Genomic DNA, 22646 nt, shown 5'->3' with positions numbered 1-22646 from the left:
AACAACTGTTCTTCCCATTGCCTCATACTGACCTTTCACAATGGTTGGTTATCCAATGGTTCAACACCAGTCACCCCCCACCCTCCCCCACATTGACGAGCACAAATCTGAAGTAAGCTTCCTCAGCTCTCTTATTGGTTGAATTTTCCAGTCGTTGGTACTTTGACCCCATCCTCACCCTCCTGTGCTCCCCTTTCATTCCACCATTCATTTCCTCCTCTATTCACGCTTTTGCCTTCTCAAGCACCTTTCCATCTTGCCTTTGACTTCTCGTAGTAAGTGTCAATTTATAACCTCTGTATACATAGTTATTTTGGACATGCAAAGTTTATTAATGCAACAAAAGTAGAGATCTTAGGAACAAAAAAAAGGACTGTGAAATATTTCAAGCAGACATAGTTTAGTGGAATGGGCAGACAGGTGTCAATGCTGAGATGATGGTTTTAGGATTTTATGAGCACTGAACCTTGGTCCTGTTGAAAAACGGTGGGTAATCTGTGGTCAGGGGCATACAGGGCTCCAATAACACAAAGGAGGAGATTTTAACCAGGCAGTATTTCCGTGAGCAGGATTTAACAGCCTTGAAGGCTAGGAGGAAAATGGAAAGCAAAATGCCCATATTTGGTACTTGCCAGCTTTCATTTCCGACCTATTGGCAGCTCATAATGCATCCTCAGATACATCTCCCCCAATTTATCCCTATTAACAAATATTTCCACCTTTATGTCTTTCCTTGAAACAATTACCCATGATTTTTCTCTTTTTAAACCGAATGCTAGGAAGATGCAGATTTTTGAAATGCTCCCAAAGTTTTCCAGACAAAACCGAAAAACCTAGCGCAATATTAGCCAGTGAGTTTGCTGACTTAGGGCATGATCTTACAAAAAAAATTCTAAGTGCCAAATGAGCGAGAAAACAGTAGAGTTTCAGATCTGTTTTTGGCCAAGTTTGAAAAATGCAATCCTGCGACTCACAGTTGGGGGGGGGGGGGGGGGGGGGGAGAGAAGCTCGCTGGTGAAGCCAGCTGCAGACTGCGTGGGGCGCAATTGCACAGGTGCACCGATCTCCCAGTGAACTGGGAAACCTCCTGTCACCAACCGTCCGCAATCCCCACACCCCAACGAACATCGCCCCTGTCGCTATCCCACCAATCATCAGTGGCAGTGTGAGTCCCCCATGGCAACACATGTTGCCAACATCAGGGCATCAGAACACTCCCAATGAGTCCCTCGTCATGACCCCCTCTGCAGCCCACCCTGCACGACCTCCGTGCTGATCTCCTCCCCAAACCTCTGCCAATCATCCTCATGTGCCTAGCCCCCTCCACGATCACCCCACTTGCATAACCCCCCCGGATCACCCCCGTTGCATACCCTCTGCCAATCACCCCCTCTTGCATACCCCATCCCGCCAGTCACCTCCCCACATACCCCCTCTGCCGATCACCCCCTGCCTGCAGAGCTCCTCCCTGCAGAGCTCCCCACTGCAGAGCTACCTCCTTGCCTTCCTCCCTGCAGAGCTCCCCCCCACAGAGCACTCCAGGTGCCTCCCCACTGCAGTGGTCCCGGCCACAGAGCACCCCACCTGCCTTGCCCCTCCAGAGCTACAAGCCATGGAGCTCCACCCTGCAGACATCCTTCCTTGCCTCCCCTGCAGAGTTCCCCCGTGGCTTCCCCATCATAGTCCCACTCCCACATGCCCCACTCAGACCTCATTCCCTTGGCACTGCCCTGCACATTTATGGTGCCAGGTGGGCAGTGCCAGGGTGACAGTGGGCACTGCCAGGCTCACACTGTCCCATGGGCTCTGCTCAGCCATGCCACTGACTACCCGGGGCTTCAATGTCCTCCGATCCCCCCCCGTTGAGGCCATCACATCTGGTCTTCACTGTTGAAGACCAGTTTTTTTAAATTTCAAAAACATACTTTATTCATTAAAAAAACCCTCAAATAAACCACTGCAAAACGACAGATCCAAAAATTACAAACAGTGCAAAAAAAGAATCATTTTTACAGTACAATTCTTTGCTCATTTACACGACATTACATTCATTACATTTCAGTACTTAAACTATGTGCATACATCAGATTTTTCTGTGTGCTTTTTGTTTTTCAGATAAGCACACAGTTACGCAGGCCGAGTGTATTCTGCAGTTACTGGGCCCTTGGTCTGCCTCGGTTGAAAGGCTTTACACGGTGGCCTTTCCCCATTGTGCCTTTGCGGCGGCTGCCCCAAGCTTGAGCGCGTCCCTCAGCACGTAGTCAAAACAAAAAGCACACAGAAAAATCTGATGTATGCATATAGTTTAAGTACTGAAATGTAATGAATGTAATGTCGTGTAAATGAGCAAAGAATTGTACTGTAAAAATGATTCTTTTTTTGCACTGTTTGTAATTTTTGGATCTGTCGTTTTGCAGTGGTTTATTTGAGGGTTTTTTTAATGAATAAAGTATGTTTTTGAAATTTAATGACATGCTAAGCATGTCATTAATAGTTAAGTGGGCTTTGCGTCCTTTTTGGGCGCGAAGCCAATCCTGCCGACATAACTGCTGGTAACTCTGCATACGGCTAGAAACTGGGTGCAAACCTGATTTTTCATTCCGTATGCAATCTTACTGGCCCACAGCACCAATCTTTCCAAACATAAAATGCAATTAATGAGTAAAGGTTTGTTCATAAAATAACTCCAACATAATCATGCATTTATATAACAATCTTAAAATCTCAAAAATGGTCAGTAGAGGGCAGTAACTAAATTGAACAGTCAACATAAATATCTTCTCTACAAGTAATCTCTGGCTTACTTCCTAATAACCAACAAATAAATCATGATAATTGCTACTTTTATGTTTCTATTAATTCACACGGTGTGAGTGTTTTTAGCAGGGCCCAATTTTAAAGGCCTTTAGATAGGTGGCAGTGCGCCACCTTCTTGAACACAAATGAGTGGCTTGCTAGGCCATTTCAGAGAACAATTAAAAGTCAATCACATTGCTGTGGGTCTGGTGACATGTACAGGCCAGGCTCAGTAAGGACACAGATTTCCTTTTATAAAGAACATTAATGAACCTGATCAGTTTTTGAGCAGTAGTTTCATATTCAACATTACTGATACTAGCTTGTTATTCCAGGTTGTTGCAATTATGATGTTTATATGACTGTATTTTGGAGCTGTAGTTTTAAACTTAGGATAAAAGAACAGTCTGAAGTCTGCCTGACAGTAAACCTGGGTGATTTGTTTGTTAGAGATCAAAGGATGGTTTAGATTGCATTAGAGAGAGGAAGGTGCAACATATTTACACATGGAAACAGTCGTGTGTTGCAACAGCAAAGCTGGAAATACATGGCATTTCTGCTCATAGACATGACTGTTGGCCACACAAATTCACACAACGGCCAGCCAATTAGCTTTGCAGATGCAAGGGCCTTGGCCAATTATATGGCAGGGAGGTGGTCATCAGCCCCACCTCCCTGCCATAGATGAGGCAGTGCGTTGCCACAGAAGGTTAGAACTAAAGAAACAATCACAAGATCTTTTATATATATTTTAAGGGCAAGAGGGTAATCAGGAAAAGAGTAGGTTGGTTAGGAACCAATTGCCCATTAGACAACCTGGGTGTGGAGCCGGAAGATGTATTTGAGGTACTAAAAGGTCAAAGGTCTAGGGGGTGCTATTTGAACAGCACCCAGACAGGCATCCACCCCTTGCCAGCCAGCAACATCAGTCTACCTGATTGAGGGAACTGAGTGGAACTGTTACTACTCATCTCCCCTTCTGGATCCCTGGAATGTCCATTACCCCTATCAAATCCTCACACTGCCCATTCCCACCTCCACCCACCCTCCCACTTGTTGATTCTTATTACCTGCTATGACCCTGCGAGCAGACAACTGGAAGACACATAATTCAGCAGTGCTTCCCTGCAGGTTTTCCTCCAGACTGTCCAGGGATGGTGGGATGTCAATGATGACAGCCCAGGATGCTCCTATGCCTTACTAAGGTGGCCTACAGAGTTGGCAGTGGAATCGAGCAGCCGTAGGGCCCAAAAGGGAGACTGGGTCCAATACAGAAATAGGATAAATGACTTCCTGAGCTCCAAAGGGTAAGTGCCACCTTGTAGTCACTGCAAAGTGACACTCTTAAGGAAATCAAGCAGAGTAAAGGGATGCCAGACAGGAGTTTTGATTTCAGGCCTCAGCATCAGATAAAACATGTGGGCTGAACGTGCGAGAGCCAGTTCATGCTGTAAAAACTATCAGTTGTAGGACAGTGCATGTGTGGAACACTTAGTAGGGAGAGCACAGAAACTGCTATAGGGAATGCATGCTTGTAAAGTGGTTATGCACCTACTCCGATGACAGTCAATCTTTGCATCTGCCTGCAGCTCAGAGCATTAGGGAATGGTCAAAAATGAGGTGGGCAGGTGGTGAATATTGATCTCCACAAAGGAGGCTACAGAACTAGGAAGGTGGATGGCTCTGCACAGAGAAAGATGCTGCAATTTCAAGGCATTATGGTAGATGCATCGAGCCTGGTGCTGACAAGTGTGAATACAGGAGGTACTGCCTCTACCTTAGCTGCGAATATTGGATTGCACCAAGGCATACTGTTTGGAAACATAAGGGCTAGAATTTTCCAGTCGTTCACAACCTGCCGCCGCTGCTGTTGGCAAGAACGAAGAATTTGGAGCTCAGCCCCTCTCATTCTTCTAAACTCCAATGCATACAATCCTAACTGACTTAGTCTCCTCATATGACAGGCCTGCCATCTCGGGAATCAGCCTGGTAAACCTTCACTGCACTCCTTCTACATGAAGGACACCCTTCTTCAGATAAGGATACCAAAACTGCACAGAATTCTCCAGGTGTGGCCTCATCAACACCCTGTACAATTGCAGTAAAACATTACTATTCCTATACTCAAAACCTCTTGATATGAAGGCCAACATACCATTTGCCTTCTTTACAGCCTGCTGTACCTGCACATTTACTTTTAGCGACTGATGCACAAGGGCACCAAGGTCTCACTGAGTATTCACTTCTCTCAATTTACACCCATTCCAATAATAATCAGCCTTTCTATTTTTGCTACCTAAATGGATAACCTCACATTTATCCACATTATACTGCATCTGCCCACTCACTCTGCCTGTTGAAATCACGCTGAAGCATCTCTGCATGCTCCCTTCCACCCTACGTTGTATCATCTGAAAATTTGGAGATAATGACCAGAATTCTCCTGAGAAAATTCTAAGTTCATAATTTACGTGAAAACAGGAGTAACTCCTGCCAATTTTTTTTTTAAAGCAGATTTCCAGAATGAATCTCGAACACTTTGAGCACTAGTGGGATCCACTCTGAAAAGTGGTGAGCGGGGCCTAGTCCAACTGAAGAGGGTAGAATCAGTGCGCTGAGTGGGTCACTGAGCATGCGCCGAGGTAGATACATTCTCCCAGCATTGAAATCATTGCCCCCCCCCCGCCCGCCCCATTGATATCACTGGCCTCTCACACCCCCATGGATATTGCTGACCACTCATCTACCCTCCCCCACCCCCAAGGACATCGGTGGCCTCTCACCACCCCCCCACCTCCCCCCAACCCCCATGCACATTGCTCGGCAACATCATCCCCCTCTATCCAGAAATCGATGACCTCCAACATCCCCCACTGACTAGGACATCGCTGTACTCATCCCCCACTGACTCGTACATCGCTGGACTCTCCATCCCCCATTGATCCGTACATTGCTCGCCTCCACCATCCTCCGCTGACCCGGACATCGCAGGACTCCCCATCCCCCACTGACCCGGACATCGCTGGACTCCACATCCCCCCCAACCTGGACATCACTGGCCTCCAACACCGCAATGTCCACCCCCACCACCACCATAGTACACTGTGCTGCCAGGCCCCCTGTTCACTCACAGTGCGCTGGCCTCACTGCTGCCTTTCATCCACAGTGCACCGGCCTCACTGAGCCTTTCACTCAGAGGGCTGGGCTGCCATGCAAGCATCCCCCCTTGTTGAGCGAGACCCTTGAGCATTGCACCTTCTCTCCCCCACCCGCCACCATGACACAGTACCTTGTTGAGTGACGCCCTTGAACATTGCACATTCCCCCCACTCCACCCTTGGCACAGTACCTTGTTGAATTAACCCAATCAGCACCTTTGGAGATGGCTCCCCCGCTATTGAAACCAAGCTGCCTGACATTATTCACCATGAAATTTACCTAATGGGCCCATGAGTGGCCCAAACTTACTGCAGCTGAGCTCCCTTAACAAGGGAGAGCTATATAAAAGCTGTATGGATATACAGATAGCCACGCCAGGAAGATGGCAGAGAGGAGAAGTGCACCCAGGTCGCAGATGGTGAGCAGACCAGGCTGCTGGATGATGTGGAAGAGAGGCTCGAGCTGCTCTACCCCACTGAAGGATGTTGCCTTGTGGCACCTCCCCAATCAGCACCCCACACTGGGGAGGCATTGCCCCGATACAGCCCACTCGAGCACCCCTACCCCCAACACATATTGCACCCGGTGCCCTTCCATACATCAGGCTTTCCATCCCCCTTATGTCACCACAGGAGAAAACCACACATAACTGCACAGAGAAAACTGGTGATGGTGTCCCCAAACTGCGCCTGCTCATACGGTTTGAGTAGCGCATCCTGGAGCTGGCAGAAGAAGCAGAGCAGAGAATGGTCACGGACAACTAGGTCAGCATCCAGCGTGCAAGTGAGCATCAGCTGGACCCTATTCCTCAGGTCTTTTATGAAACAAGTGCCATGCTGCATGGGCTATTTTCCCTCCCTTCCACTAATGTGTCCTTCCTTACAGGAGATGATCCTGATGCTCCAGGCTCTTCTGGTGTTCTCTCTCTCTTTCCCCCCCCCCGGGAAGCCATGAGGAATCCTCGGAGGACGGCACAGGCAACAATGACACAAAACACCAACACACAGATCATCACAGCGGTGGGGCATGCTAATGATGAGGCTTCTGGGTCACTTACTGCTGAGCACTTCACAGTCGCTGATGCACATAGAGGTGGTGACGGGAACATCCGAGGGCTTGGGCACGCGGAAGTCTGTTGGAGGCGAGGATTTAGCAGGCCCTTGATCATCCCAAAGCTGGTGGAGATGCATCAAGGCCTGGATAATTGTGGATGGGCTGTCTGCAACCATGCTGCAACTGCAGGGTTTTTTTGAGAAATCAAACAGAGTGCTGTTGCAAGAGGTGGTACCAGCACAGCATGGTAACCAGGCCAACACAGCAAGGGAGGCACCAGCAGTGGAAAGTCTAGGTCAGGGATCTGTCTTCATGGGTGACAGGTGCAGACCATCGTGGAGACACAGCGGGCCACGGCCAAGGATGTCACTGGCATTCTGGAGGCATATTGGGCCAAGGCAATGGGTGTCAGAGGCATCCAAAAGAGAAAATGCTGGAAAATCTCAGCAGGTCTGGCAGCATCCGTAAGGAGAGAAAAGAGCTGACGTTTTGAGTTCAGATGACCCTTTGTCAAAACTCCTTACAGATGCTGCCAGACCTGCTGAGGTTTTCCAGCATTTTCTCTTTTGGTTTCAGATTCCAGCATCCGCAGTAATTTGCTTTTATCTGGTGTTGAAGACATAGCTGGCTATGGCTGGGGCTCTCGTAGGGATTCTGGAGACACAGCAGACCCTCTCTGTGGGCCTCAACAACTTAGTCCAGTCTCACAGAGCTAATGCTGAGGAGCTCCAGTGCTTGGCTCGCTCGCAGAATGCTGTAGCGGAGGGACTCCAGACCTTGGTCCAGTCTCAGATAGCCAGGGCTGAGGGATCACAGAGCATGGGGCAGACACATCTGGGCCTCCAGGACTGGCAGAGCTAGGTGATGCCAAGATTTGTGGAGCTCAGTCCAGCTGCCCTGGCATCCCATGGAGTGTCCCCATGGCCTATGAGCACCCCGAGGGAGGAGGAAGGGTTAGAGCCCATGCCAGGGCCTTCTACCCAGAAGACCCCGGACATCTCAAGACCTTCCAAGTCCCCCCTTCCTCACACCAGGGCATCTCAAGGCCAGCTGGATGAACCGAGTGCTACAAAAACATCAGTATCATCTGCAAGTCAGCTGGGGCCCTCCAAGTCTCAGCCACTAAGGGGACGCTTGCCAAGGGCAACGGGTGCAGATCACAGCTGGGCGCCTCCACCTCCGATGTGCATCCTGGGGGAGCACCGAGGCGTACCAGTAGGCCACATAAGATAAGAAAGTTATAGGGTCACTAAGATGCCAGGTGGTGGTGTTTGACAAAGGTGAAGGTCAGCAATAGTCAGGGTTAAGATTTCTGTTAAGATCACCATTAAATGTTTTGCTGTGACTGATCTGTCTCTGATTCTCCCTCCACAGGACTGAGTGTACCCCGATGCCACGCATCAAGGTGCAGACCGCTGTGCTGCGTGATATCGGCCCCTCGGCCAGAAGTTACAGACCGCTTGCCCTGCTTTCCCCAGCATCCATCGGACCCTTTATCAAACACCACCACCTGGCATCTGTACCACATCCCCCCCACCCAACCCACCCTAACCTTCCAGCCCATTGGCCCACAAACGTGGTCAAAACCCTTACTCCTACGTGGGCCCAGGTGCCAGTGTGCAGTCAGAGAACAGGTAGGAGTCAGACTTGTGTGGCACCAGGGCAAGATCCCAGTGTGCCTTACAGCAAGTCATCATCATCCTCCAGTCTTGACCAAAGACTCACTAGCACGGCCAGCCCAGTCCCATTACTCTGCTGTGATGTGACTTGGAACCAGGTGGGGAGGGGATAGGTGGGGGGTTGGAGCGAAAGAGGGTGGGAAAGGGTGGGGTTGTGGGCTGAGGGGGTGGGGAAGGGTCAGGGGGATTGAGGGGCAGCTTGGGGTTGTGGGGGAGGGGAGGGGGGTTGGTTGTAGCATCTCCTGGGGTGTGGTGGTAGCAGCCGCCACACTGCAAGGCGGCAACTAGGGGAACCCTGCTGCAATTAAGCATCCCCTGCTGCCTTGCCTTGCCGGATTCTTGCTGTCGCCGCCTATCCTCCATCCTCCTGCCCCTCATAGGCCGCCACCTCCTCCACATCCTTCAGTTGGCCATCCTCCTCCTCCAGCTGGTCTCCTTGTTTGCTGCGCTATATTGTGGAGCATGCAGCACACAATGATGATATGAGAGGTCCACACAGGTGTCCTCTCACATTGGAGGGCACTTCCAGAATGGTCCAGGCAATGGGACCACATTTTAAGCGGGCCTATGCACCGCTCCACAGCAGACCGGGTGGCAGCATGGGCCTCATTGTAGCGGGTCTCCGCCTCGGTCTCGGACTTCCACACTGGCGTCATCAGCCATGACCTCAGCGGTTAGCCCTTGTCCCCCACGAGCCATCCTGGCAGCCTGGGCTGGTCTTCAAAGAGACTAAGGATGTCCAAACACCTCAGATGTGGCTATCATGGACACTCCTGGGTGCCACGCACACACCTGCATAATAATTAATCTGTGGTCACAGGCTACCTGCACGTTTAGCGAGCGGAAGCCTTTCCTGTTTATAAATGGTTGTCCCTCACCTCGCGGGGACCGGAGGGCGTTGTGCCTCTCATCCACAGCCCCCTGCACATGTGGCATTCTAGCCCGGGCCTCCTGCTGTGCCTGGCCAACATCAAAGTTGACTTACTGGCCTGCCCGGGAATACAAAGCATCCGTAACCTGGCGCACACCTGTACACAAATGCCTGTGATATGCCACAGATGTCCCCACCGAGTGCCTGGAACAATCCAGTGGCATAGAAATTCAGGGCCACCATTACCTTCTCCTCCACTGCGAGCAGGTGCCCTCCCTTCCCGAGGTGCCAGGTCTGCGAGGACCTGACATAGATGCAGCACCATCTCCTTGCACAGGCGGAGCCGATGCCAGCATATGGCTTCAGACAGGCCCTCAAAGGATCTCCCTGTCTACAGCCTCTGTCTCCGCATCCTCCTTTCCCTGGCCCCCTTGCGGGAGATTGCGCTGCCACTTCCTGGGCCTCACCAGCAGGCCCCTGCCCTCTCTGGCAACCCCCTGCCCTCCTTTTGCAGGTTCTGGCACTGCCTGGCCTTGCAGTGGCTGTATGAATCCCTCCACCTCCTCCTCAACAACTGCCACCATGATGGCCAACTCAATATCTATCGGTCCAAAATCCATCTTCACGATGGGGGTTACAGAGAAAGAGCGAGAGAGATATAGATAAATACATGTTTTCCTTCACTGAGACCAATGTCCCCACTCGTGGATGCTGGCAACACAACACAATCTGGGGTGCCATGCGTCACCTGACTATGTTGCCTGCCACTGGCATTGTGGCCATGCAGGCAGGGAGAGATGTATAGATTGGTGTGCAGGCGTGGCTATTGCACACCCTTGAGCCATTGCCATGGGTGCTACTACTGCATTCCCTTCTAGGTATGTGTTGCAGATTAGGCACACAGGGCATCTGATTGTCACAATGTGGGTTCCCATTCACTGTAGAGTCCATGCAGTTTGAGTGTCTGTTTTAACATAAGCTCCCCTGCTTGGAGAACCAGCTGCCTGACTGGATGAGCCCTCATGCAGCATATAGTGCTCTTTCCTCCACCCTCCCTAAAGCCCCAGCATTCAGTAAAATCTCCCATCCCACCCCACAGACAGAACAATGGAATATCCCTGGGCTGGAAACAGCAGCCCCACCAGCACTCAGTAAAGTCTGCAATCCCACCCTACAGACAGAACATTCCTGGGCTTGGGGACAGCATTTCCAGCACTTAATGAACACCTCCACCCCACCCAGCCACTTTGCAGGCCCTGCCTCCACCCTCCCCTGCACTCCAGGAGCTGCAGCTCCATAGCACTTATCCCCTTGCTCCTCTTCAGTGCTTCCGCGCCAGGTCCCAACTTTTATAGAGCAGTGCAGCGGTCTGGGAGAATCACACCCAATACATTTAATTCCCTCTTCCAAGTCATTAATATATACTTTGAACAGTTGGGTCCTAGCACTGATCCACTAGTCACTGCCTGCCAATCAGAGAAAGACCCATTTATACCAACTCTTTGCTTCCTATCTGCTAACCAGCTTTCTATTAATCTCAAGACATTACCTGCAATCCCATGTGCTTTAACTTTACATAGTAGTCTGCTGTGTGAGACCTTGTCAAACACTTTCTGAAAGTCTACAAAACAATATCCGCAGGTTCTCCTTGGTCAACTCTACTAGTTACATCCTCAAAAGAATTCTAATATATTCTTCAAGTATGATTTCCCCTCTAAAAAATCCATGTTGACTTTGTCTGATTATACCACTGCTTTCTAAATGCTAAGCTGTGAAATCCTTCATAATGGACTCTAACAACTTCCCCATACTGATGGTCAGGTTCACTGGTCTAAAGTTCCCTGTTTTCTCTCTACCGCCCTTTTTGAATAGCGGGCTTACATTAACTACTTTCCAATCTGTAGCAGCCAGTCCAGGGTCCAAAGAATTTTGGAAAATGGCCACCAATAATCTATTATTTCCAGGGCCAGTTCCTTAAATACCCTGGGATGCAGATTATCCGTCCTCAATCCCATCAATTTCCCCAAAACCATTTCTCTACTAATACTGATTTTCTTCAGCTCCTCACTAAAACTTGTTTCTCTCAGAACTTCTGGTACATTACTCATGTCTTCCTTTGTGAAGACAGAAGCAAAATACGAATTTAGCTCCTCAGCCATTTCTTTGTTCCCCGTTATGAATTCTCCCCTTTTTGTAAGGGGCCTGCATTTGTTTTTGTCAATTTTTTTTCTTTCCATATCTATAAAATTTTTGCAGTCAGTTTTTGTGTTTCCTGCGAGCTTACGCTCATACTCTATTTTCCCCTTCTTAATCAATCCCTTGGTCCTACTTTGCTGAATTTTAAACTGCTCCCAATCCCAATTGCATTTTCTTCCCAATTTGTAAGCTTCTTCTTTGAATCTAATATTATCTCTGATTCCCCTTGTAATCCATGGTTTGGCCACAGTTCCCTTATCACTCTTGCACCAAACAGAAATAAACAACTTCTGGAGTTCACCTATTTGTTCCTTAAATGCCTGCCATTGTCCTTCCTTTCAGTAACATTTTCCAGTCCATCATAGCTAATTCTGATTCTATAATTCCATGATTCACTGAACTTAGAAATATTGGCGGAATTCTGGTCGGTGCTTCTGGAATAACTTGCTCTGTTTGTATTGTGTTAGTTTCTCTCTTTCATATGTGGTCTATATGTTTCCTTATTTTTCTTCCTTGGAGGTCAATCAGGTAGGACACTGAGTCTGTTTTTGTTATGATCTTTCTGGGGAATCAAGCTGGACGAAATTTAAAGTTCCTGACAAATACTAAGTCATTTACCTCAAATTCCTTATCATCCCCAACATAATTGTTTCATTTCCACCTTTCCCACTAAATTTGGAATCATCAGGTTAAGCCTTGTCTGGAGGCACCTCCCCATTAGTGAGCTGTAAGCAATACCCCTAGAAATATGTGGTGTTGTTCTGTAAGTGAGGAGGGATCTAGCAAGCTTCAATTGTAATGGAGAGACCGGCTGTTTCTTCATTGCTGACTTGAACATCTGGGCAAGTCTTCTTGTTAAGCCATCAAGGCTGGGTGATAGGGTGCCATGCACATGTGATTTATTGCATTATTTTGCATAATATGTTGAAATTCTACTCCCTTAAAGGCATTGCTAATATCAGCGACCAGAATTTCTAGGAGGCCATGTGTAGCGAAGACTTGTCATAGTTTTCCAATCATTGCGGATGACGATGTTGTTTTCATTTGACATGATATTGTTTTCATTTCATGACTATCAAGCCACTTGGAGTGGCTATCAACAATAATTAGGAACATAATGACCATAAAAGAACCAGCAAAATCCACATGTAACCGTGCCTAGGCCAGTCCCATGGATGCAAATGAGCTGAAGTACGCAGTGCTTGTTGTGATTGGTATCGATTACAATACCTTACTAGATTTTCAATATCTTTATTAATGCATGGCCACAAGATATAACTTTTTGTGAGCATCTTCAGATTAGTCGGACTGGGGTGAGCATTTTGCAATTTCTGCTGTAACGTTCTTCTTGCTGGGCCAAGAACCACCATTCTAGACCCCAACAGTAACACTCCATCCTCACAGTTCAGTTTGTTTTTGCAGAGCTGGAAAGGTTTGAATTGGTCCGACATACCGAAATGCCATCCATGGTAAACCATCCACTTTACTCTGGACAGGTCCCTTTGAGCCCAATTCCAAATTTGTTTTGATGATACCAGCAGTGCATCCAAGAAGTTGAGGGCTGACACTATTTCTTGTGGTACTAATGGTGGTGATATCATTCAAGGCAGTGGAAGGTGACACAGGGCATCTGTGTTCGATATTTTGGTAACTGGTCTGTGTTGAAGCATGTAGTTGTACGCTGCTAGAGTGAAGCTCACCACTGGACTCTGACTGATGCAATAGGAGGAATAGACTTGTCTTCATGAAATAACCATATAAGTAGTTTGTGATTGGTAATGATCATGAAGTGACACCCATAAACATACTTGTGGAATTTAATTCCATAAATGATGGCAAGCCTGTCTTTCTCAATTTAGGAGTATTTTCTCTCGGCAGCAGTTAAGGCTGTTGATGCAAAAGCAATGGGCTGTTCTACGCCATTTTCCATTATATGAGACAGAACTGCCCCTATGCCAACTGGCAAATCATCATGTTAGAATTAAATGGACCAGCAAGTCTGAAGATTGTAAAGTAAATTTAACTTTCCCAAAAGCTTCATTTTGTGATTTGCTCCAATACCAACGCTGATTTTTTAAATAAAAGCAGGTGAAATGATGCCAGTAATGTTGATAGATTTGGTGTAAACCAGCCTTAATAATTAACCATGCCCAAAAAAGATTTCAGTTCTGACACGTTTCTAGTTGCTGGTGCTTCCTTTATAGCTCTTACTTTTACTTCCAGAGGGTGTCGCCCCTTGGCGTTGACTTTAAATCCAAGATAAAAGACTTCCTCCATCTGAAAGGTACACTTCTCCCTTTTAAGTCACACTCCCACCTCTTTGAATCTTCAAGGTTTGTCAAACGCTCTTCTAGAGATACTCCTGTTATTACAACATCACCTAGGTATATACCTCTAATGTGGGAATGTCTTGCAATAAACTTTCCATGGTGCGATGAAAAATAATGCATGCTGAAGTCATACCAAAAGGCTATATTGAAACAAATGCTTTTGGATGTTAATTGTTACAAATTTTCTTAACTTCTCATCCAATTTTAAATGTTGATAGGCCCAGGGTTCATGTCTAGTTTTGTATACGCTAGCTCTGCATAAAGATCCTTAATTTTTGGAATTGGATATCTGTACAGCTTGGCTGCTTGATTGATAGTTAATTTGTAGTCCCCATAAATGTGGACAGTCCTATCCAATTTTAGTACGGGTACAAAGGGGGTAGCCCATTCAGAAAACTGAATTGGCCTAATGATTCCGAATTCTTTCAAACATTTAAGTTCTGTCTTGATTTTTTTGATGCAAGGCATAGGGCGCTGGGCAAGTTCAAAAGGTTTTGGAATAGCATCCAAATTAATGTAAATTTTAGCCTCGACTCCCCTAATTCTGTCCAAATTATTTTGAAAAACCTTGAGGTATTTTTAAAAAACTTTTTGTAAACTACCATCAGATATACTGAAGATATCTAGTCAGTTTAGCTTTTTTTAATGTAACCAGTCTCGTACAATGAGACTAGAACCCTGGCCTTTTGTGACAAGGATCGGTAGTTGAGTGGACTGGTGCTGATAAGTCATTGGCTCGGATGTAGTTTCCAAAATCTTTAGGGTTTCCCCCGTATATATGGCCAATCTAGCTGTTGTATTATTTAGCGTTAGGGTTGAACTCCGAGGTATTTAAATGTCTGCTCCCCTATGATGGTAATGGAAGCACCGATACCTACTTCCATACTTAGTGACCACCCATTTACCAAGGGTACTATTACAATAGGATTTGATATACCCCTTTTGACATTATTCAATTGATGTATCTCAGATTCCTCTTCAGAATTATGTTCTAAATTATGTACTGGAGTGCAGCTCATTTTTTTTGTTTAAGTTAGGTGTACTATGTTTGGCCTGGCAGTTAATTCGGATGAGGCCTCTCTTCATCCAAAACAGATAGAATCCCAGAATTTTCATTTTTCCTGAGGTGACCTCCCCACACCGATAACATTCATCAGAATTTCTGGTTTATTGATGCTTTCCTCTTTCTTCTGTCCCCTGCATTACTCATTGAATTTCTGCTCAGTCTATTCTGCACACTCAGCTCCACTTTCCTGCCTGTCTCCCATAACCCTCAACTCCCCTGCCAAAGATCTGTTTAACTCAAATTTAAAAATATTCAATGACCCAGCCTCCATTGCTTGCTGGGGAAAGGTATTCCAAACCTTCTGAGAGGGGAAATTTCTCTTCACTTCTGCTAAATAGGAGACCCTTTATTTTTCTGTACCCCAGGATCTAGATTGTAGGGGAAGGCCCACTACTGGCCTCCTTACTGTCTGATTAGCATGTAGTCTGGCAGGCCTTCCTAAAAAGCAGTATGGGTCTCTGACCAGCTCAAACTAGTGAGGACATTATATAGGATAGGAATGATTCAGGGAGACCAACATGTTTTTATTGTAATAAGACAAATGTTACGGACAAGGGAGAGTTGGTGTCCCATTTGTCCACCTCTCAACTGACAAAAGACAGATGTGTTTTTAAAGAAGTGTTTAACCACCACCTCCAAGTGCTGCAGATTTCTAAAACAGACAAATGACAGTTTTTCTCGCAAGTTTTTAAAAAGGATAAATATCCACTCAACACCCGGAATGTTTGTTGCAGTACACGCTCGCATACTGCTACTGTAGTGTTATTATGGGAATTGATCGATCAATGCTATTGCACTGGCCCTGTTCCAATGCCACAAGACCATATTGTAAGCCTTCATTAAAATTATGTACATGGAACATTGTCATCAAGTATAAAATAGTCATTTCCATGTTCCTAGTAGTGAGAAGCACTTAGAGTGTACAGTTTATGATTTTCAGATCATTAACTTCCATTCGTGGAAAAATCACTGCAATTCTGTGCTTGTCCTCATTGTGAGTGTTATTTTCTGCCAGTATCTGCTAGCTGCTCTCAAAGTTATTGGACAAGGGTGCTTTGGAATGTAATCTAGCATTTCTAGACATCAAAGGAATTCGGAGCAGTGAGGGGGACGGTAATCTAAACAGAACCTTTCTGAGGTCAATTAGGTAAACTGCCCTTTGCTCCTTAAGAACCATCAGAAAGGAGGATAGGGAGAGAAGAAAAAGAAGAATGTGGCAGGGGATATAGAAATAAGAGAGGGATGAGGGGAAGGAGCCCATAGGAGAAGAGGGTGAAGGAAACAAAGGGAATGGGAGACTGGATCAGAAAGCGGAGACTTGGAAGCACAGGCAAGGGGAGCAGGGATGGATTGAGACAGTAAGGGAGGGAGAAGGGGTTGGTTGGCAGGCACTCTCAGTGGGAAGTGGAAAAAAAAAAGAAAATGGAACAGGCATCAAAATTTTGCTTGCTATTATAGTGTCAATGAGGATTGCACTGCTACATTTATGCATTTTGTGTTTTTGATATAGCAGATTTTGGAAGGAGGGTCAGAAGTGACACACTGTAGGCATCTAAGTTTGGCAAATAGGAATATTGTAAGCACATGAAGAAAAATGCTTGAAACTAAGGTTTTCATCAAGGCTGGATAAAAGTGAAGAAGTCAACAGTCTATCTGGGTGGCAGATAGTCAACATTTAGACAAATACGGTATGCTTGTAGATACTTGCAATTATGAACGTCATCAGAAAAGGTATCAGTCCATTTTAGTAGGGGAGAAGATCATTGGCAAACCAGTAATAATTTTTAATTGTTAACTTAGTCAAAGACCAAAATGATCGTCTGTGGGTTCCCATTTAGCTAGATAGCTGACAGAGAGGAACTCAAGAACATAAACATAGCAGCGAGAACATCAACAAAGTTGTGGATGACAACAACATTGATCTCTTTGGATCTGATGAGGAGGAGGACATTGCAGAAGCTAAGAGAATCAAGTCGAATTCAAAATGATGCTAAAAAAATCCAAGAAGCCAGCATTCATTGTCACATTGTTAGTGTTGTTGGGATGATTAAATTGACATTTCCAAAGTGGAAGAGCGCACAGTGATAATGGATAATTTAGATTGGGGTTCCATCAATCTCGTTCCTGGCATATCAAAGCTACAGATTCAGTGTGTATAAAGATGACATGGTGGGAATAGATTTGTTGGAACAAGCTGCCACTGCATTTGAAGATTACACACAGTTTGTTGATACAGATGAAGTTTGAAACAGCAACTAATGAATACTTCCTAAATATTGCCATATACAGAAAAAAATACAAGTTTTTTCAAAGCTGCCTGCTACCCATAGTGCAACAGTGCAGGAAGACTCACGTCATGCTTCATTGAAGGAAATTGCAGAATGGGCTTTTGAGACAAATAGCAAGATAAAAGATTGTTCTCTAATTCGGAAGGATCCCATTAAAGCACCACATACAAACTTGCAGCTATTACAAAAATAATTAACAGCAATTTTAAAGTAATGTTTACAGGTGAAAGTGAAAACTGATGTTGGTACTATATTGGTCAGCAATCTGTTTTGTTGTATGCAGATTATCTACACCAAGTATAGTAAACATGCTTAAACATTAAGGGAATAATTGGACCCAGATGGAAAAGGAGAGAATGAGAAGGAGGAGGAAGGAGATAGATGGGAGGGGATAAGTGAAGAGAGGGTGAATGAGAGGGAATACTCAGAAAAAGGGTGGGCACATAGTGGGAGAGAGGAAGGCTATTTAGTAATCTTTAAAGCTCCAGCTTCAGGTCAAATTTCAGCTCTCTGGAGAGTGTTTTTTTCAAACAGTTAATATCAAGAGACCGGATCAAGTATTTTAGTAGGCCTTTTTTTCTCACTTTAATTACACATGATATAAAATACATATTGTGTGAGGCTCAGTCTGAAGATGAAGTGCCAATGTGTGCCTTTTCACTTAGTGTTATTTGACAGGAATTTAATAGTTTGATGTCTATCTTACACAGGCATGTTGGTACTGCAGGTAAATGTTGACCCTTTTGAAAGGAATTTTCCAACTGAAATGCAATACAACTTTTCAATTTGTTTTGAATTGAAATATCGTGACTTAACTATTTTAGTAGTAGTATTTGTAGAATCAGTGTTCCAGTACATACAAACTGTAAGTGATTTCAAAAGTCACACTTCACTAAAGAATTTGATTATAACAAAGGAAGAGTGGATGGCTGCTGCCCCCACTCTATCGGCTGCTTTTGCATCATCCCAAAAACAAGACGGATCCAAGACTTCCAAGCAGCTTTACAGCTGCAGTGGATGACTGGTATAGGGTGTTTCTCTGCTTTCACTCTTTGTTGCAGTCCACCAAGGATTGTGAATCTAGGCACTATGTGGCAAGGTGAGGAGGTAGGTTGCAAGAACTACCTCATCATGCTCACGGCATTATTCTACATCACACTCCTGGCTAACTGAGTTTACTTACTATTTTAATATACAACAGTTAACACAAGTCATTTTACATGGGGTAAACATAAGGGGAAAAAAGACCTGTGTAATGCACCAATAGACATGAAGGAAAGCAATTTTAGATTAAATAAAGAAAATTTCAAATCTTCCATGTCTCATTTTTAATGTAAGCACATTTGCAGTTGTCAGAAAACATTTAGCGCACAGCATGCTATGACAGCAAACAAAAATAGGATTCATTCTTGGTATCCAGCAATGCTATACTCATCTGCTACAGTTGTTCCATGCTACTACAATAATGTGTACACTTTGATGATCACATTACTTCATGGAAGTAGGATGAGAAGGTGGGGAGAAGTGGAAAAATGTAAACAGTTGACTCTAAAAGTAGAAACATTCATTAAAATATTCACAGCAGTAGAAAATATCTTCTTGCCATTGATTTTATGATTGAAATGACAACCAAATCCATTGATAAATACATTAATTTCATACTGAAGAAAAAAACTATGTACTATGTATTAGTTTTACTTACTCCGTGAGCTCCTTGAATTGTCCGGACCAGATTTAGCCCTTTCCAGATGTAAATATCACCATTTAATGCACCAGAGTATGTAGTTTCATCTTTAGCACATGCTAAACACAGAATGGTCTGAAGGTCACCAGTTTTACCAAAAATTCCCCTTTTGGGTGTTAATGCATTCCCACATAATGTCCAGAACTGTAACATGAAAAGGGGAAAAAGACTTAATAAGTCTACATACTCTGGAAAATATATCAACATTTTTCACTGAATGATTATTTTCAAAGCATTGGAAGTGACAATTTAGTTCATCACGTGTGCTAGTTTCTTAATTGCAGCTATGTACATTCTATTGTTGTTTTCCATTTTCCAATATGAGCGACTGACAATCATTATCATAGAATGTCTAAGGAGGCCATTCAGCCCATCGGCTCTGCACCAAATCTCCGAAAGAGCATCTTACCTAAGCTGTGTGGTCAATTTCCTCAATTCCTTGGAGAAGTTGGATTGTGGACTGAAAAATTCCATAATCTGATTTATGGCACGGTGGCACAGCGCCGGGACCTCAGTTCAATTCCGGCCTTGGGTCACTGTCAGTGTTGAGTTTGCACATTCACCCGGTATGTTGCCTCCGGGTGCTCCAGTATCCTCCCACAGTCCAAAGATATGCAGGTTAGGCTGATTGGCCATGTTAAATTGCCCCTTGTCAGGGAGATTAGCAGGGTAAATTTGTGGGGTTATGAGGATAGGGCCTGGGTGGGATTGTTTTCAGTGCAGGCTCGATGGGCCAAATGGCCTCCTTCTGCACCATAGAGATTCTACGATACCCAGACTTTCAAAAAGTACTTGACAAAGTTCTACATAAAAAGTTAACAGTTAAAATCAAACCTGTGGAGTTTCAGGATAAATATTGTGAATGGATAAACAATTGGTTAGAAAAGAAATGTAGAAAACTGATGTGTATTGATTAGAGGGGCTAAAGCAAGGTTTTAGGAAACTAAGAATAGTGATTATGTTATGATACTAGCAATCCAGAGGCCTGGACTAATGCTCTGAAGGCATGAGTTCAAATCCCACCATGGCAGCCAGGGAAACAAAATTTAATTAATACTGTAGCTCTTGACACCAGCCAGCCAGATGCGAAAAACAATTGTACATGTACACTCAGTCTGCACTGCAGCCACCGGTGTTATGCACAGTTTCTGCTGTCTTTGATGTCATTGGCATGTACCTGTCAGCTGGTGTCAGTACTGGTTTGCACCTGTGCTCTGTCCAGTGTGCCAGTGGCCTGAGGCATTGCAACCTCTTATCACCACTCCCCTCTCTCCTCAGTCCATCCTGCGCGCCACATTTTACTCACACCCCTTCTCCAAGTTCTCACCAGCCCTACCTGCAGTACTGGTCAAATACAGAGGAAATTGTCCGGTACATTGCCTGTCATACAATCCCACAAAAGATACATCAGGGGCTAGATAAAGAGCAAAGTGGCACACTGCCCATTTTTATTTTAAAAAGGCACTTTTTAGAGAGAAGAGGATTTGATATTGTTTGTAGTTTCCAGTTCAAGATGCATTTTTTCTAGCTGAGATATTTTTCCATCATTTTTTGATACAGGCAGATGCTGTGATGACACTGGTACCGCAACTAGATATGTGAGGAATGCACCATCTGCAAATCCAACATCACTAAACTCCGCCTTCGATTAATTAAATAAATTTGGAATTTTAAAAAGTCTTAGTAATGGTGACCATAGAACAACTGAATTGTTGTTAAAAAACAACAAATTTGTTCACTAATGTCCTTTAGGGAAGGAATTCTGGGTGGGATTCTCCCAAAATAATTCTAAGTGTCAAATTTGCTCGTTTGTTCAGTGGGATTTTCAAAATAAATCTCCCACACTCTGTGCACTTCAGAGTGCACTAGTGTGAATCTCGCAAAAGATCAGTGGGCAGGGCCTATTCCAGCCAGAGGCCAGCAGCATAGCACTGAGCGGGCCACTGTGCATGTGCCGATGTGTCACCGTTGAGATTGGCAAATGCACACTAGCCCCACACTGCCAGCCTCCTGATTGCTGGCTGATCTCCAGATTGCTGGCCAGCCCAATCATTGGCCAGCACAGCAACCCTACATCACTGGCTGTGCCGACCCCCCAACCCGATTGCTGACCTCACGGATGTGTCCGGACCAGCCTCGACTCCCCCGCCCCAATCTCCACCCCCATGGTTGCATGCTCCCAACCCCAATGGCCAGCCCCGATCACTGGCCTCCCTCCCTCCCTGTCAAGCGCAGAGGGCAGCATGCCCCCCCCCCCCCCCCCACTGATCTCCCCAGAGGCCACACCCCCATAGGCCCTGCCCCCTTGACACTCCGTGCTGAAGATGCCCCCTGGGCATTGCCACTTTGCCCCTTGGGCAGTGCCAAGGAGTCAGGCTGGCACTGCCAAGTTGGCAATGTCCAGGGACAACCCCCTTATCCCAGACCTCCTGGGGAGCTTCCGTGGCCCCCCTCGACTCCAGCAGAGTTGGGCCAATTGTACAGAGGAATCCTCGACTCCAGCGGGGTTGGGCCAGGGCATCAGAGGAATCCCGGACGTAGGGATTCATCATATTGACAGCTTGCAGTTTGCAGGCCCTAACCGCCTCTTATTCACCATGGATGTGCAAACTCTCTACACCTCCATCCCACACCAGGACGGCCTGAGAGCTCTTCGCTTCTTTCTTGAAAAGAGGCCTGAACAATTCCCATCCACCACCACTCTCCTCCATCTGGCTGAACTCGTTCTCTCTCTCTCAACAACTTCTCCTTTAACTCATCCCACTTACTCCAAATCAAAGGAGTAGCAATGGGTACCCGCATGGGTCCGAGCCACGCTTGTCTTTTTATGGGGTATGTGGAACATTCCTTGTTCCAGGCCTACCGAGGTCCCCTCCCACAACTCCTTTACTGGTACATTGATGACTATTTTGGTGCTGCTTCATGCTCTTGTCCAGACCTCGAAAAATTCATCAACTTTGCTTCCAGTTTCCACCCGGTCCATCTCAGACACTTCCCTTCCCTTCCTTGGCTTTTCTGGCAATAGACTATCTACCAATATCCATTACAAGCCCACTGACTCCCACAGCTATCTGGACTACAGCTCTTCACACCCCACATCCTGTAAGGGCTCCATCCTTTTCTCAGCTCCTTCGCCTCCATCGCATTTGTTCCAATTATGCCACTTTCCAAAGTGGTGCTAATATGTGCTTCTTTTTCCTCAACCATGGATTCCCATCGACAGGGCCCTCAACAGCGTGCAGTCCATCTCCCACGCCACAGGTCTCACCCCCTCCCCTCCTTCCCAGAACAAGGAGAGTGTCCCCCTTGTTCTCACATTTCACCCACCAGCCTCTGCATACAAAGCATAATTCTCCATCATTTTCACCAACTCCAGCCTGATGCCACCACCAAACACATCTTCCCTTCACTCCCTCTGTCAGCATTCCACAAAGACCCTTCCCTCCGGGATAACCTAGTCCACT

The 22646-nt window shown here is 45.9% G+C and overlaps 1 protein-coding gene across 1 annotated transcript in view; it reads right to left on the bottom strand.

Annotated features, from left to right (window-relative positions):
• Positions 1–22646, bottom strand: part of LOC144504500 (echinoderm microtubule-associated protein-like 6) — a 376096-nt gene that overhangs the window by 274084 nt on the left and 79366 nt on the right. Inside the window, exon 6 of the mRNA XM_078229865.1 lies at positions 19141–19326. Coding sequence (XP_078085991.1) covers positions 19141–19326 — 186 coding nt within the window. The remainder of the gene's footprint in view (positions 1–19140; positions 19327–22646) is intronic.

This window comes from Mustelus asterias, chromosome 15 (genome assembly GCF_964213995.1).
Source record: "Mustelus asterias chromosome 15, sMusAst1.hap1.1, whole genome shotgun sequence".
Classification (NCBI taxonomy): domain Eukaryota; kingdom Metazoa; phylum Chordata; class Chondrichthyes; order Carcharhiniformes; family Triakidae; genus Mustelus; species Mustelus asterias.
The sequence above is the reverse complement of the archived record's forward strand: the minus strand, read 5'-3'. Positions and strand labels throughout refer to the sequence as shown.